Genomic DNA, 17,854 nt, shown 5'->3' on the forward strand with positions numbered 1-17,854 from the left:
AAGCAGGGCGTGGCGGCGGTGAGCGCCCATCAGGCCGCCGCCCTGTCCCGCTTCTGGAGGAGCCAGCGGGGCCGCGTGCGGGAGTCGCTCCTGGCCCGGAGCCGCTGGGAGCCGGGCCTCAGGGGCCTCTCCTGGAGGGTGGACCTCCAGGCCGCCGCCGGCCGGGGGGACGCGGGCCCCGCGGGGCCCCTGGCCCTTGTGGAGCTGGAGCTGGGCCGAGCGGAGCAGGTGAGGAAACGCACGGAACACCAGCGCGTGACGTAGCCGCCTGTACGCTGAGGACGTACAGGAAACACAACAGCATCAAATCGGATGAAACTTGAGTTTACATTTACATTTACATTTAGTCATTGAGCCGACGCTTTTATCCAAAGCGACTTAGAAGGGAGAATAACATTCTTTAATCAGAAGAAGCTCTCGTCCGAGAGGACAAGTATTTACGCTGCGAGCTTAACCAACCAAACTCAACCAACAAAAGTATTTCAAAGACGACACGGAATGTGGCAATAAGGGAAAACAGACATGGATCAGATGTTGAAAGTAGAAAGATCAGGAAGAGCTGCAAACATGTACAGCCACGCAATGTAGGTGGAAATAACAAATACTACCAAATGCCAGTGTGACCAAATACCAGCTGGACCAAATACGATCAAATACCAGTACCTAATACCAGCCAAACCAAATACTACCAGGTACCAAATACCAGTACCAAATACCAGCCAAACCAAATACTACCAGGTACCAAATACCAGTACCAAATACCAGCACCAAATACCAGCCAAACCAAATACTACCAGGTACCAAATACCAGTACCAAATACCAGCCAAACCAAATAGTACCAGGTACCAAATACCAGCTGGACCAAATACGACCAAATACCAGTACCAAATACCAGCTGAACCAAATACTACCAGGTACCAAATACCAGCTGGACCAAATACTACCAAATACCAGCTGGTCCAAATCCTACTAGGTACCAAATACCAGCTGGACCAAATACTACCAGCAGGACCAAATACGAACAGGTGCCAAATACCAGCTGGACCAAATACTACCAAATACCAGTTGGACCAATTACTACCAAACACCAGATCCCAAATACCAGTACCAAATACCATCATCACAAAAAATACCAAATACCAGGTACCAAATATCAGCTTGACCAAATACTACCAAATACCAGCTGGACCGAATACCAGTACCAAGTACCAGCTGGAAATACTCTAAATATATTTATTACTGTCATTTAACGACAGAAAACAAAACTGTAAACATGTTAAACATGTTTTGGGGATTTAAACTACAATACAACCCTGGGACCGGACCAGATGCTCCCACCTTGTGCTTGTGGTTCGGGAACCCCACCCTCCCTCTCGTCCCCACCCTCTCCTCCTCGTCCCCACCCTCTCCCCCTCGTCCCCACCCTCTCCCCCTCGTCCCCACCCTCTCCCTCTCGTCCCTTCCCCGTCGTCCTCGAAAAAGCACTCTGGTGCTTCAAATCCCGTACGGATGTAGTGTGACGTAGCTGACGCTCAAGTGAAAGATGATGTGTCTGTTTGGACGTAGTTGGAGATGAAAACAATATTGATTGATTGATTGATTGATTGATTGATTGATTGATCACCAGTCACTGCAGGAAGCTTCTGTTGTTTCATCCACATTTATGATTATTACTTTTTTTTTTTTTTTTTTTTTTTTTTTTGCAATGATTGCAATCTATTTTGGGATGGCAGGTGCCGGATAAATACAACACAAAGAATATTTGAACTTAAAGGTGAAAAACTTGATGATTTGAGAGAAATATTTGTCGTTGACCCAGTGAGAGAACAAGGTTTACTGCTCTGATCACAGATACAGGAAACATCGAATGTTCATGTTTTACTATCAACACAGTGGGATGAAAATCACAATTTGAATCTATATGAATGTGTACTGTATAAAGTATTACTATATGATTGTGTACTGTATAAAGTATTACTATATGAATGTGTATACAGTATATAGCATTACAACATGAATGTGTATACTGCATATAATATTTCTATATGAATGTCTATACTGTATATAGTATTACTATATGATTGTGTACTGTATAAAGTATTACTATATGAATGTGTATACAGTATATAGCATTACAACATGAATGTGTATACTGCATATAATATTTCTATATGAATGTCTATACTGTATATAGTATTACTACATGAATGTATATACTGGACAGAGTAAGTCGTAGTAGTTGCACATGTTACCATGTGATTATCCTCGTTACCAGACGCTACGGTGTGAATAACTGATGGAGTCATTTAGTTGCAGTAACTAACTAACACAGACTTCCTGTTACACTGTTGTGGTGCTCGCAGTATTTTCCCAGGGTTGCCAGGTCTGGATCAGGTGTTGCAGTAAAAACAAAATTAAATTAAATATCGGGTAGGGTTAGAAAGTGAAGTGGGCTGATTCAGAGGGGACAGAAGGAGGGAGGAGCAGAGGTCCTCCCCAGGTGGAGGTCCGGAGGTCCTCCCCAGGTGGAGGTCCGGAGGTCCTCCCCAGGTGGAGGTCCGCAGACGCTGAGCAGCAGGTCCTGTCTGATCCCAGTGGCACGGTCTGAGAGGTGCCTTGCTCGTGGGCACGCTGGATGGAAGCCAGGTTTCCGTGCTGGAGGAACGGGGCCACATGGCTTCTGAAATCCCCAAACACAGCAGGATGAATCCATAACAATAATAATGATGTCATCACATGATGTCATGACCACAGCATCATATTGTTCACACACACGGATCATGTGGGTTCATCAGTGTTAATCCTACGAGATGCAGTTTGATTGGATTTAGAGTTGGGGGGCCAGGGGGGGTCAGGGGTCGTCTCTCATCCCCTGTGATGTAGTAGTAATAATAAATATAATAATAATAATAAATATAAATATAATAATAAATATTACATCATACCAACACAATAAACCGGAGGATCGACTGAAAGAATAAAAACGGTTACTAAAATAACCAACAGAGTAACCATAGTTACCAAAACAATCAAGTGAGCCAGGAATCAACAAAAAGCAGAACGACGACGTAAACTCAGTCGGAGATGGGGAACATTTCCTGTCCGCAGAGCTGACCCTGACCATCTGGTACCTGGTCGCTCCAACCGCAGCGTCCGGTCACAGGGGATTCGAGCGTAGCACCAACCCCGGGGGCCTGCAGGGGGCTCGCTACCCAGGGGCCAGATTGGAACCTGCAGCCCAACTCCGTCGAAGAAACACCCTCACCAGCGATGACGTGGACCAGGTGCTCCTGGCATTTCTAATCGAACGCCAGCAAAACATGACGAGCATGAAGAGGAGCTACAACAACAACATGGTGGAGGCGGCAGGAGCAACCTTCCCGTCGGCACTTATCAGGATCCCTGATCAGGATCCTGCTGGAACCGGAGGACCCACAAAAGGCCAAAATCAGCACCTTCCTCCAACAACAAGGAAACACCATCTCTGAAGTTCTCCATCTTACCCAGGAGAACTTCGGAACATCGGACGGAGTCCATTAGCACCCAGTAACAAGGCTAAGAGTCTGGAAACACTGGCTGTCCTTTTTATAGAAGAGCTTCCCCCACCCAACACAAACACAGTGACGGAGGGAAGATCAGTTTTGAATCAAAGGTTTTTACCCCCACACCAGCCCAGACTTCCTTGTTACAGAAGGGCCTATTTTTTGTGCCGTCCTTTTACTAACCTAACCTTAACCCTAACCTTAACTAACCTAACCCTAACCTTAACTAACCTAACCCTAACCTAACCTTAACCCTAACCTTAACTAACCTAACCCTAACCTTAACCCTAACCTTAACTAACCTAACCCTGACCCTAACCCCACTTTTACTAACCTAACCCTACCTTTCTAACCTAACCCTACTTTTACTAACATAACCCTAAATATAAACCAGATAATACTTAAGAATGAACAATAGAACATTTGGTGAATATACAACAAACCCAACGTCACAAATATATAAACACTAGAGAAAAAACAATAAAATACATCTATCATCAACAACAACTAATCTCAGTATTCCTCCTTTCCTCATCCTCCTCCTCCGTCCTTGTCAGTCTGGTCTGAAGTGATCGTCCCCGTTTTGTTTCTGCTTCAGGCTCAATTCTTGGTCGACCCACTTCCTGTTCCCTCGACTCACTTCCTGTTCCTTTGGGGTCCTTAAAAAAAGAGTTGAATAGAAAGAGCAGTTTATGCCTTTTACAAGTCAGGACGTTGAGAAAGGAAAGAGACGGAACAAAATGCACGACGGGTAAACTTAGAAGGTGCTGGTGTTCTACATGTTAACCTGTCTGTCTGTCTCTCTCTCTGTCTGTCTGTCTCTCCTTCAGGACTCTGAGTTCATCTGTCTGGAGTTTGATGAAGCTGCAATGAACCAGGTGCTGAACAAGATGGCCGACATCCAGAGAACCATCGCTCAGCGCAGCTAGGAGTGTCTGTGTGGGACACCATGTGCTTTCCTCTTCCTGTCTGCCTTGTTTCCCGTCTCACTTGACTTCCTGGATTGACAGGAAGTGCTTGAAACGCCTTGAAGTCCCGAGATGCTCCGGTTTACCCCCCTGAACGGCTTCACTCTCAAAATGTACAAAATGTCAAATATTTTATTAAACAAGTGACTTCTGTGACCTTTGACCTGTTTATCACAGAGCAACCACTCCACAGAGCAACCACTCCACAGAGCAACCACTCCACAGAGCAACCACTCCACAGAGCAACCATCCCACAGAGCAACCATCCCACAGAGCAACCACTCCACAGAGCAACCATCCCACAGAGCAACCATCCCACAGAGCAACCATCCCACAGAGCAACCATCCCACAGAGCAACCACTCCACAGAGCAACCATCCCACAGAGCAACCACTCCACAGAGCAACACTCCGCAGTGCGACTCTGAAGTTCAGTTCTCGGGTTGTTTTTTCATAAATGTGCATCCTTGGATGGATTTATTAAATGAACATTTTCTGTGTGAATTTTGCCAACAAAACAGTTGCTCTTTGTGTTTCGACGTCGCTTCCACAGAAACAAGAAAATGATTTAAATGAAAAATGAAAACTCAAAGAAACGACGACTGTGTGGAAAATCCATCCAAACGGTTTAAACATGTTTTATAATTTAACACCTTCACAATGTCTCCAGGTGTGTGGTTGTTGTTGTGGTGGTGTGGTGGTGGTGGTGGTGGTGGTGTTGTGGTGTTGTCGTTTTGTGTTGCGGTGTGGTAGTTTTGTGGTGTTGTGGTAGTTTTGTGGTTTTGTGTTATGGTGGTTTTGTGGTGGTGGTGTGGTAGTTTTGTCGAGTTGTGGTGTTGCGTTGGAGTCCTGTGGCTGCGGTGCTTCAGCGGTTTTCGGGCGGAGCAGATAGGACGAGCCCCACCCACAGTGATAAGCAGCAGTGTAACGGCAGGCGGAGGAGGAGGGTGTGGTGGCTCCTATGAAACGTGGTTGAGCCACTGGAGCAGAGATATAAACAAATGTTTCAGCAAAAGAGTTTGATCCATTCAAAGGTTTTTTTACATCCGTCAGTTGTGGAGGTGGAGCTGCTGGTCGTGTGAAATACAAACACCATGTGACGTGGTGAAGCCGCGCAGTGCCAACGTCTTTAACTGGATGAACTGAACAAGACCTTGTGTGACTTCAAGTCTGCGGAGATCAGACGGACTCCAGGCCTTGAGGAGGTTTATTTGTCAGGTGCAGGACACGTCGTGCGTCGTCAACGTGTCGAAACAAAGTAAGAAGCAGAAATAACGATTTTTTTATTTTACACAATAACCATCAAAAGTTGTGTCCGATCCTCTCTGCGACAGCACCGACGCGTCCAGGACGCTTCCCCACGCAGCGGGCGTGGTTCGGGGGTGTTTCGGGCGTGGTTCGGGCGTGGCCTGTTGCAGGTTCATGGCGACGAGCGGTTGGTGGATCGGCACGTGGGCGGATCGGGCTCCAGCGCCGGGTGCTGACGTCATGTGGAACACAGACGTTCAGGAGTCACTGGGAGCTTCTTTATGGTCAATGAAGAGGCTTCGCAGGTTGAGAGTTTGAACTCCACACACCTGCCCCGCCCTGCCCCGCCTGCTCACTGCGCAGAGTAAAAAAAATAAACAGATAAAGTACTTGGAACAAAGAACAAATGATCTTTATCATTTTATCTTATCAGTACCTTGCTCAAGGCCAACGCAGGATACAGTTACATATTCACTTTAATTGTTTGTGTGGATTTTTTAAATATTGTGGTCTGGGGGCCACCTGGAGGTCTGAGGTCCCTGGACCCCCAGGTTGGCCCCCAGTGGTCACGTGTTTGTAGGAGGAGGAGCCTACAGGAAGGGGAGGGGCCTCCGGGAGGGGGAGGAGCCTCCGGAAGGGGGCGGGGCCTCCAGGAGCAGCCTCAGCCTGGTGCCGTCTCTGTCTCTGCAGGTTCCATGTCTGAGGAGAAGGTCCTGGAAAAGGTTTCTATCCCATTTAATGTCATCTCACCTGGAATGTGTTGGTCAGTGACATCACGTCCTCTGGACGCAGGTGAAGTGCCTCGCTTTACTCTTCTTGTTATTTTGAAGGTTTATTGGAAGGTTGTGTTTTTATTTACCGACTGTATATTTAAATCCTCTGTGTGAAGCTCATAAAGATATTAAAATGATCGACAGGGAAACACGGGTTTGAATCCTCAACCTTTAAATATTCACTTTTCTTTTCTTTCCACTTTTTAGATTTGTTCTTTTGTTAAATGTCTGTTGTTTATGTTTTGTAATGTGATTTAATCCTCAACCCCATCGGGTTAAAAAGTGTTCTACGTGTTTATGATTTTAAAAAGACCTTCTGAACCCTGTCGCTGTTTAATATTTAACCTTTATTCAACGGTTTAAAACCCGTTTTCCCGACTTTTCCCTGTTCTTTTCTTAACTTGCTTCCTTATCTTGGACGTTTATAACGCGCCGGAGGTTAAATAACACAAAAAAAAGAAGCAGATAACAGGGGAATGGCTGACTCAGTGTTCCCGCCACTGCAGCCGGGAAGGAATAAAACGGTCAGATCAAATGTTTCTGCTCCTTCACTCCAACGTCAGTGAGGACGGGCTCCACCCGACTCCACCCGACTCCAGCCTCAGAGGCTCTGAAAAGGCCTGTAGGTTCTGAAAGCTTCTGGGGGTTTGAGCGTCAGGTTTATGTGAAAATAAAGTACAATAAATAAAAATAGACGAAACACCATCAGGAGGAGGAGGAGGTGGAGGTGGAGGAGGGGGTGGAGGAGGCGGTGGGGAAGGGGGTGTGATCAGGTGAAAGGGAAAGAAGTCGACCCGGGCGAGGAGGAAGGGAAGCTGCTTTCCTGTCGATCCCGGCCTGGGTTTGGTGAGGTGCATTCTGGGAAGGGGCGGCGGCGGGAGGTTCTGACAGATCCAGTGTAGGGGCCAGGGGTCGTGGGTTCCCGCGGAGTTGGCGGGATTGCCATGGCAACGTGCACACAGCACGCCGGCCTATTAAAGGAGAACGACACCGAAACCAAACGCAGTGTGGAAGTGGGTCTGATCCGCGGGGATCCCGCTCAATTACGCTCCGTTAACAACCAATTACCTTCCCACCGGAAGGGTCTCGACGCAGGACGCGAGGGACCTGGGACACAAATGTCCTATTTGGGCCCCCGCCGTGAGACACGCCCTCTTCTGCCCTCGCTGCGCGTACGGGTGCAGCCCCCTCCCAAAAAGTGGGCGAGCAGCAGCGGACTGCAGGTGTTTCAGGGAAGCCGGGTGAAACAAGCACGGAGACGGGTCAAGGTGCCGACGGTTCTCCATCGAGGGCCGTGAGGTGGAGGGAGACGCCACGGTGCTGCCTCCAACCTGCTCCACCGGGTTGTTTGTGAGGAGTGCCACCCACCGTCCCAACCAGGCATTTCATACATGAAGTACCTTCCAGGAGACTCGTCTCGACTGTCAAATACAGGATATAAATATATACTGCGGACGATCAGTCACAGACGAAGCTTTTACCAGGAACGCACCAAACGCGCACACATCACCCTGCCCTGTGAGACAGGAATCAGTCAGTCAGCCAGTCAGCCAGTCAGTCAGTCAGTCAGTCTTTGACGAGACATGAAGGGATTTGGGAGAAAGGTGCATAAATACATTAGTTTCCTTCCAGAGGTCTCCCGGTATGAGCTTCAGTCCGGCTGCGGCAGAGGTGGGAACCATGGGTTGTGTGAATGTGTGTATTTTGTCATAAATCCGTGTAAAAGGTTGTTTCTAATGGCGCCTTCAGACTCCAGCCATGTGACCAGCTCCACCCATCTGGCAACCAAGCAGCCTAATAATCCTTGAAGGTATTTGAGGACCCGGCCAGGTGTGATTTGAAGAGGCCAAACTGACGCTTTTCTCCGCCGTCAGTTTGCTCTTTGTGTTTCCACAGACAGCTCCACCTGCTCCGGCCGGACCTTTGGGGCGGCGGCCCCAGCGCCTCCATCCTCCTTGTCGTTTTGAAATACCTCCGGATGCTGAGGAACTTCGGCGGGATTTAGAAAGACTCTCCGCCCGCCTCTGTGCCTGCTCCGCCGCGAGGACAAAGTGAGGCTGGTGAATGGGAGTCATGCGCTGTCACGGCCTAATTGGAAAAGTGTGACGCCGAAGGGAGAGAGGAGAGAGGGGGAACGAGGGGATGACGGAGGTTGAGGAAGAGAAATGTGCGTGGGTCCATTCCTGCAGGATTAGGGGAGGACAGGCAGGCTGGAATGCGGCTGGAAGTCTTCCCGTGAGCTGCGGCAGCAACACGGTTCCTCCTTTGCTCACTTCCATGTTTCCGAACGTCCCGTTGCTCTGGGCCTCGGGGCAGCGGACTCAAACCGCCTGGCGTGACTCCGCTGCCCTGAGGCTCCTTTTTTTTTTTTTTTTTTAATGTCCGCAGGCCCGGAAGGAAAGCAAGATGTCCGTGGGCCGCCGGAAAGCCAAGGTGCTGTGCTGGGTGATGGTGTTCAACATCTTCATCTGCATCCTGGTGGCCCTGTCCTGGAACCTGGGCCAGGGCAGCAGCGGCGACGACGGCAGCCTTCGCAAAGTCAGGATCCCCTACAGGAGGTTCTGGCAGCAGCAGAAGCTGAGCGAGACGTTCTGGAACAGGGAGCAGCAGCGGCTGGACTTCATCTCCAACCCCATCCTGAACTCTGAGATCTCCAACGATTCCCTGGGCGAGCCGGCGGAGTGGCCCAACGACACCAAGGCCCTAGATCGCTGCGAGCCGGACCGCAACGTCTCCATGCAGATCTGGGACTACAACTCCCTCCCGCTGCGCTTCCAGGACTTCCTGCTGCACATGCGCTGCAGGACGTACCCCATGCTGATCAACCAGCCGCATGCGTGCGACAGCAAGCCCTACCTCCTGTTGGCCATCAAGTCGCTGCCTCCACACTTTGACAGGCGCCAGGCCATTCGGGAATCCTGGGGGCGGGCGGGCGTGATGGCCAACCGGGCCGTGGCGACCGTGTTCCTGCTTGGTGCCACCACGTTGGCGGACCACTTCCCCGACCTCTCAGGGATGCTGCGGTATGAGGCAGAGCTTCACAGAGACCTCCTCCAATGGGATTACAGGGACACCTTCTTCAACCTGACCCTCAAAGAAGTCCTGTTCCTGGAGTGGTTCAGCCACCACTGTCCCCACGCCCAGTTTGTCCTCAAGGGGGACGACGATGTCTTCGTCAATACCCCAAAAATCATTCACTTCCTGGAAGGTCTGCCGGAGAACAGGGCGAAGGACCTCTTCATCGGCGACGTCATCAGGAACGCCAGCCCGCACCGGGACCCCAAACTCAAGTACTTCATCCCACAGAGTGTGTTTGTGGGCCAGTACCCACCCTACGCCGGGGGAGGGGGGTTCCTGTACTCCGGGGAGCTTGCGCTTCGCCTCCACAACGTGTCTCGTTGGGTGCCGCTGTATCCCATCGACGACGTCTACACAGGGATGTGTCTGCAGAAGCTGGGCCTGGTCCCGGACAAACACAGCGGCTTCAGGACGTTTGACGTGGAGGAGAAGCACCGGAACAAGCCCTGCGTCTACCGGAGCCTGATGCTGGTCCACAGCCGGACGCCGCAGGAAGTGATCAAACTCTGGTCCTGGCTGCTGGACCCCAACGTGGACTGCCAGTGAACGCCCGAGAAGACTTCTGTGTGACCCCTGACCCCAAACCCTCCTTAAGTTATTACCTTTTGTCCCCTGTCAGTCGGTTTATCCTGTCTGGTTCTCTTACTGACATCAACATCTCCTTTCCAAGACGGACCTCAGAGCTGCTTCCATGTAGAGCTGTTTATATGTAGAGCTGCTTCCATGTAGATCTGGTTATATGTAGATAGAGCACTTAGAGCTGCTTCTATGTGGCTTGGTGCATCTTTGGAAGCCTCAAAATGTTCTACCTAGAACCATTTCAGAGGATTCTTTTAACCCACCTCCAACCTTTTTAGCGTTCAATCATTATTAAAAACCTTTGACAGAACCGCACTGTTTGAACGACGCAATTACGGTGAAATCAAGTCCATGCAAAAGTGAAATAACAATATTAAAAATCATCAATGAAGAAATGCAAAACATCTGTGACACAACAGTCAGTTCCAGTCGTTCAGACCAGTCATTCCATGAGTTGTGACAGGTGACACGGTGATGGTGATGTGATGGTGATGGGGATCAGGTGATGGTGATCCGGTGACGTCTCTGCTTTAGGAGCCTGCGTCGGTAGCTCGGCAGTAAAAACTGTTGCTGTGTTGCTAGGCAACTATTTTGTTAGTTCACTGAATCCCGAAGGAACCGTTTTGTCCGTGGAGCATAATAAAACAAGGAAATAATCATAATCTGCCTTAATCTGAAATGACTTGACGCATCATCTCGCTTATAGATCTGTCGGAGGAGGAGACGTTTGTACGAAGCGGTGCGATGATCTGATGAAGTGGCCACGCCCCTTTTCCATCGCTTGCTTCCAAAAAATGGTTTGAAGAGGGATGGATGGAAAAGAAGGAATAATAAAAGCAAAGCACGACTTTTGTTCTCCCAGCGTGCTGGCTTTAAAATACAGTTCATTTATCGCCTTAGAGCAGGGGTCTCACTCTCAAATGACCTGGGGGCCACTGGCCAGGTGGCGTTCAACCAGGGGGCCCGTGCTGAAGTTCAAGGGACCAGCCGAAAATGATGCAGGAGTGTTTGTTTTTGTTTATTTTTATTTTTATTTTTTTTTGTTTTTTGTTTGTTTTGTCTTATTTATTTATTTATTTTGTTTTGTTTTATATTTATTTATTTTATTTCTATTGTTTTGTTTGTTTATTTATTTTTATTTTTTGTTTTGTTTGTTTTGTTTTATATTTATTTATTTTATTTCTATTGTTTTGTTTGTTTATTTATTTTTATTTTTTGTTTTGTTTGTTTTGTTTTGTTTCTCCCACACATTAGTGAATTCCCTCGTGACCCTGTTAGAAATATCTCTCTTATTATCTATTTAATTCTGTTTTATATTTTGAAAACATTTGTGTGGATTAATTATTGTGATTTGAAAAAATGATTTGCGGGTCAGATTGATCAATATAATATTATTGTCACCATAGGAACCAAGTACTTTTTATCACACAGTAAAACTGTATCTGTGTGTCCGTGTTCACACAACCATGGGTAAGAATTTCACACATAAAGGTTAAATCATATCTCTAAAAAAAAAACATAACAAACCTCAATATTGACATGTTTATTTTTTCTGTAGATCAAGAGTAGAATTAGTCTCAAATGGTGATTAGATTGAATGAAATAAATAAATAAAACAATAAATGCAACTGGGGGAAAAAAAGAGCAGAACTTGTCATTTTGATCGTTTTTAAAAGCTTATTGTCATTAAGTTATTGATCTGTTCACAGACAAATCTGCAGTCAAATCAAAATAATTATGGCGAAGACCAGAGATCCAAATAGAGAATGAAGTCTGAGGAAGCAAAGCAACACAGCGTTGATCGAGGCCTCGCTGTAATTTATTGTCGTTCTTATTAGAATTTGGCAGATCACGCTCTGCAGCGCCCCCTGCTGGGCGCCGCCCCCCACCACACCGGATCAATCAGCTGATTGATAAGTATCAGCTGGTGATCGGCCCGGACGTAGCTTCTCCTACTTGACAGAAGTTATGAGTATCTTCACATACTTTCATACTAAAACGGTGCAAAGTGCCAGAAAAATGCCCCAGAATAGTAAAAGAGTGAAAACGTTGCTGATGTTTTTGCTGATTTTTGGCTCAAAAAGCTGCGACGCTCAGGTGAGGTGTAAAGCTGGATTGAAGGATAAAGAGTTGTTCTGCCCAGTAAACCCACCGCTCTGTTCCTCGTGTTTCCAGATGATCACAGATGAAGAAGCCAGCTCCCCTGCAGGTGAGAACATGACAAATTGACAAATATGACGTTGCTCTAAAATTTGCGCTCCATGCGTCAGTTGGATGGATTCTCTTTTTTTTTTTTCCACAATTGAAATTGTGTTTTGTTTCTTACTGACTTTGAAAAACAATTTTATTTGAGTAAATAATGAAGTAAATTTGAATATTGCTGTTTAAAGGCATTTTTCATTACTTGAAAGGTATTTTTAGATTTTCATAAATTATGATGAATATTTCTGCAGAAAAGTATTTGTAGAAGATTTGAACAGTTGAGACCTTTCTTCTTTTCGAAGGGTTTTCATAAATAGAGACTTAAAACTGAAGGTGCTGACGGAATGACTTGGGCAGAGCATCTTAACTGAGGCAGGAAGCTGTGGCATCAGTTTTCCGTTTTTCACTCCAGATGTTTTAAAATGTTGAGGCTGAAACACTGCACATGTATGTACGGGGCGGGTGTCAAGCTACGACATTTGAACTAACGTGAAGGACTAGAAACAGGAAGTTGCGCTGCCTCAAAACGTTGCTGATCGTCATCTAAAGCGGTTAAAGTTCTGTAGGCAGTGTTGCGCCTGCTTTCTGGGCGTGGTCCTGACCCCACCCTCTCTTCCTTTTCAGGAGGAAGTGGAAACGCCTTCTTCGCGCTACGGAGCTGCCACCAGGTGCTGAGCGCCGACTCGGCGGAGTTCTTCTCCCCGGACTACCTGTGCTCCAACCCGCCGCTCTGGTGCAACTGGACCATCCGGGTGGAACCCGGGCGGCGGGTGCGGCTCTTCCTGGAGGACCTGACCGGGCCCGACGTCTGCCACCTCAAACGGGACCAGATCCACGTGGACGAGCCCGCCGGCGTCTCTGGGGGACACAGGGTTCTGCAGCGCTGCTGGCGTGAGGCCCGCTACATCTCGGCCTCCAACACCCTGTACGTGGTGCTGCTCATCGGGGGGCACCCCGCCCACTCCTACAGGGGCTTCCACGGCCGCTACCAGGCCTTCGGACCGCCGGCGGTTTACAACCCGCCGGATGGCTTCGCGCAGAGCGGCCGGACGCCGTGGGCGGATCCCACAGAGCAGCCCCTGGCCCAGAGGGGCTTCACAGAGTCCTTACCCATGATCAACGGTGAACAAGTGGAGCTGTTTTTACCGGAAGGGCCCGCCCCGCCCGCTCTGGCGACTTACGACCCGGTGTACGACTACTACGATCAGCTCCCTGAGGAGAATCCGGCGGGCCAAGAGGGCGCCCCGGCGGGCCTCGGGGTTCAGTACCAGGAGGGAGGAAACCAGCACTTGGCTTATGAAAGTGCCGGGGGGTCCGGGCATGCCGGTGAGGGGTCCCCGCCCACCACCACCACACCCGCTCAGGTGGCCCCCACCCAGGGGGCTCCCCGAACAGGGCGCGATGCTCCGCCGACCCGGTCAGGACGTCCGGCAGACGCGGACGTCCTGTCTCCCTCCCCCGATCGGCGACCCCACAGCTCAGGTACCGGGCCCCCGATGACGGCGGCGGGTGGGAATGTGGACGCGCTGTCACGGGACGGCTCCTGGGGCGCGGTCGCACAGAACCGCACCCCGACACCGGGACCACCGGCGCCCTCCGCCTGGGGTGAGGGCTCAGAACCGCTCGGAGGCGGCGGGAACGGTACCGTACTGGAGGAGGCCACGGACTCACCTCCTGACGGCGTGTCGATGGATCCGGAGGGGTCCCTGCCCCGCGCGCACCCCAATGTGGGGGAGCCGCTCGCGGACCACCACAGGAACGGTAGCTAGACACCTCCATGTATCCATGACGACGGCTTTAAACCAAGCGGCAACCGTTACGGTCGCCAGTGCTGTAGGGCTTTAAACTGCAGTTCAGGAAGTGGCCACTAGATGCTGTACCTCCCCCTTCACCACCAGAACAACCTCAGACGGAGTGGAAGTCAATGGAAAAAGCAACTTCTTGTTAGATATACAAATGTAATCAGCGGCTAAACAGCGGAGTTTACTACTTTTGAAGTAGTGTCCAGGTTGTGATTTTAGATGTTACTTAAAGTGTGTGTGTGTCTTTATGTGTGTGGTAATCACATTCATGCCACGAGAGGTGGGACCAGGTTTTATGGCGGTGGCCTTTCAGAGCGACCTTCTCGCCGACATCCGTTTGCATTCCTCTTGTGGTCGTGCGGTTCGATGCCCGAGTGGAATGCTTCACATTTCACTCCCGTGATGTTTCGTTCCCCCTGTCGGTGAAATCACAGCGCCGCTTTAATCTCTCTGGGTTTCGCCGCCTGTGCTCTTGTTTCCTAGGAAATGGCAGAAACCAGTCGGCGTTCCCGCACCTGCCGGGCGGTAAGTGTCGGGGTGATAAGTACATGTGTGGAGGGGTTTGGCGGTGGGGTGTGGAGCTGGGGGCGTGGCTGCTTGGACTGGCGCTCTCCCTCTGCGCCCTCAGATCACCTGTTTGAAGTGGCCGTGGAGATGACCTTCCCTCAGGACCATGAGGATCACTGGGACCACGTGGCCCGGTCGCTGCTGCTGTCCGTCAAGGCCTTGGTACGACGCCGTGACCCCCCCGTCGAGCGTCGGTGGCCGCGTACGGGGACCGGCCTGGACAGCGTCCTTCTAGGCCGATAAAATAGTAAAAAAAAAAAAAAAAAAAGACGTCGTCAGGACATTAATGGGGAATAAAAGTAGAAAAGCCCCGAGGTGGCAGGATGTTGTCCTCCATGCCGCCGCTCCGCTTTGGGGGATCTAAAAGAGCAGCAGGAGGTCGTTGGATGCAGGTTTTGAATGTCAGTCCCCGGCGTCTCCGGACCGGCGGCGACTCCTTTGCTGGATGTAGTTCCACTGCAGTTCTCTAACCAGGGCGTTTGTCTCCAGGTCAGCGAGCGTCTGGAAGGACTGCACGCGCCCAAGTCCACCCTGTCCAAAAGAATCAAGAGGTGCCTTCCCAGACCCTCCAGCGCGTCACCGGGACGCCAAACATTTGGTCTTTCATGTGTGTGTGTGTGTGTGTGTGTGTGTGTGTGTGTGTGTGTGTGTGTGTGTGTGTGTGTGTGTGTGTGTGTGTGTGTGTGTGTGTGTGTGTGTGTGTGTGTGTGTGTGTGTGTGTGTGTGTAGGCTGAGTGCAGGAGTGCTGTACATCCTCTGGCTGCAGATCGCGGAGGCCCCTGGGGGCCCGCAGGTCCACAGGACCCTCCACGCCGCCCTGCAGGATCTCATCGAGACGGTGGTGGAGCTGCGTGGGAGCCGGAGGCAGGCAGTGGTCATCTCGGTGTCCACAGCGGGTACGAGGTGACGGAGGCTGTTTCCAACCAGTGTTCTAATTAAGGAAAAGGCCCTGATGGTGTGTGTGTGTGTGTGTCAGACGTGAATGAGTGTGGCACCCAGATGGTCCTGTGCGACGCCAATGCCGTGTGTGTCAACCGCTTCGGCTCGTACTCGTGCCACTGCCAGGTCGGCTTCCAGGACGTGTCGCGGCTGGGAGTGGGCGGGACGCTCTGCGTGGACCCCAAGGCCTCCGGTACCGAGCAGAGCCGCCGCACGGGCCCCGGGGTTTTACGTGCCGGCGGGGCCGGTCTGTTGCCAGGTTCAGTCAGTCCAGTATCAGATTCAAGAGGTTTATTCGTCTCATACATATACATACTTTCATACATATACATACTTATATACATACTTTCATATATATACATACTTATATACTTTCATACATACGTTCATACATATACATACTTTCATACATATATGCAGTGAAATGTAATGCAACGCACCCGGTGATTACACACAATATGTTCTAGGAAAATTTCTTTCTACTAGACCAACTAACTGACTCCTAAAACGTAATACAGTAAGTTGAATACTTATAGAATCAAATAAAAATGTATAGAATAAAATATAATGGAACAGATAGAGGGAATAGGCTTACGTATATGAGAGGCAATTATGTAAATACAGATATGTGCATTAAAGTGGCATATGAATACACTTTAATGCACATATCTGTATTTACATAACTGCATATCTCTCATATCAGCTGGGTTAATGCGGACGTAGAGATGCCTACATTTGGGTGGTGGTTCTGAGTGCGGTGCTTGGGTGGGACTGTTCAACCCAGCTGGGATGTCGGGGAAGACTGAGCTGAGGAGAACTCCTCCTACGCCGTGTTCAAGGAGAAGCACCACCAGCACCACCCTCCTTTTGTTCTGCACTCCTCCATGATGCAGGATCATAAGTGTGTGTCAGGGCAGTTGTTAGTGTGTACGTGTGTTTCCCTGCGTGGACGCATGTCAACACGCATGTCAACACGCATGTCAACAGGCATGTAGACGCACAGCACTTTGCTTGTTTTATCTTTTAATTCTATTCTGAACTAAAATCTGTTCTGTTCCTTCGTCCTTCACATGGAGGTTTACACTGAGATGACACCTTTTCACCAGGCTCCCTCTCCCTCACCCCCTCCCTCTCTCTCCCCCTCTCTACTGTTTGTTTTGCATGTGCTGCATATGTTCAAAACAAAGTACAAGAGACGTGTGTTGACATTTTGGATTCTCCGCGAGGCAGCGAGCGGGACACGGATCAAGGCTCTGCTCCGCTTCAGTCTTTGAGTGTCGCCTCTCGGTGTCTGTTTCGTGCCTGTTGTTCTGATCTGCTGTGATCTGCTCCCTCCAGCCTGTCGGTCCGGAGCCTCCGCCGCCCTCACCCGGGGGGTCTACGTGGTGTTCTTCCTGCTCAGCTCTCTCATCCTGACGCTGCTGGTGGGGGTGGGCGTGCTGTACCACCGTCACCACCGGGGGGCCTTCCCGGTCCGTTGCCGCAGCGACAGCCTGACCCGGGAGGGGGACCGCCGCCGCGGCTCCCCGACCGGGGACCAGGAGCTGCCCCCGCCGCCCCCGCCCGTCCGGCGGCCCAAGGGCAGCTGGTCCCACCCCCGGGACTGCTGCCCCCCGTCCGACCTGCCGCTGCTGCGCTTCAGCCCCGTCCTGCCCCTGGACGGCTACATGGAGCCGGAGGATGGCGGCGAGAAAAAATAAAAGTGGGGCGCGGCTTGATGACTCGGTGTGTGTGTGTCCCCTTTGTGCTCCGGCGTCTCCACGGAAAGCTCCAAAAAACCCAAAACCTTCCTCACTTAATAGGGAAATAATTCACACAAATCCACTCGTTCCTCACATTGTCACGGGCGACAGACCGACTGTTCGGCGTCCTCAGGACATCAAATGTTTACCGATTGCGAGGTTTTGTGGGATAAGACGTTGGTCGGGGTGGTTCCCACTGAGCCCAGCGTTGAGGCGGTTCTCCGAAGCCTCCGTCGGACGGGGGCGGGAACCAGCATCGGTCGTCTCTTGCGTTCTTATCGACCGCCGCCGCGGCGGGAAGTTTGGGCCGAAAGTGCGAAAACCCTGGAGGAGACGTCCTCTTCGCAAGGGAAGGTGTCGTCTAAAACCAAGACGTGGAAGCGTCAATGCTGAGTCGTCAGGAAGTTGTTCTGC

At 50.3% G+C, this 17,854-nt stretch overlaps 2 protein-coding genes across 2 annotated transcripts in view; both read left to right on the forward strand.

Moving 5' to 3' along the window:
* The window catches only part of commd1 (copper metabolism (Murr1) domain containing 1), a 6,004-nt gene extending 990 nt beyond the window's left edge, over positions 1 to 5,014 (forward strand). The window contains exons 2-3 of the mRNA XM_079999385.1: positions 1 to 228; positions 4,374 to 5,014. The exon at positions 1 to 228 is cut by the window's left edge and continues 63 nt beyond it. Of these exons, the coding sequence (XP_079855511.1) occupies positions 1 to 228; positions 4,374 to 4,472 (327 nt within the window). The 3' untranslated portion in view covers positions 4,473 to 5,014. The remainder of the gene's footprint in view (positions 229 to 4,373) is intronic.
* A 3,923-nt stretch (positions 5,015 to 8,937) lies between these two features.
* Positions 8,938 to 10,279, forward strand: b3gnt2a (UDP-GlcNAc:betaGal beta-1,3-N-acetylglucosaminyltransferase 2a; the record flags this gene model as incomplete). The annotated part of the gene is made up of 1 exon (XM_079999585.1): positions 8,938 to 10,279. The coding sequence occupies one exon, from the start codon at positions 8,938 to 8,940 to the stop codon at positions 10,153 to 10,155; it is 1,218 nt and encodes a 405-aa protein (XP_079855711.1). The 3' UTR covers positions 10,156 to 10,279.
* Between the last annotated feature and the right edge of the window lie 7,575 nt (positions 10,280 to 17,854).

The sequence above is a fragment of the Zeus faber genome (genome assembly GCF_960531495.2).
Source record: "Zeus faber genome assembly, chromosome: 4".
NCBI classification, from domain to species: Eukaryota; Metazoa; Chordata; class Actinopteri; order Zeiformes; family Zeidae; genus Zeus; species Zeus faber.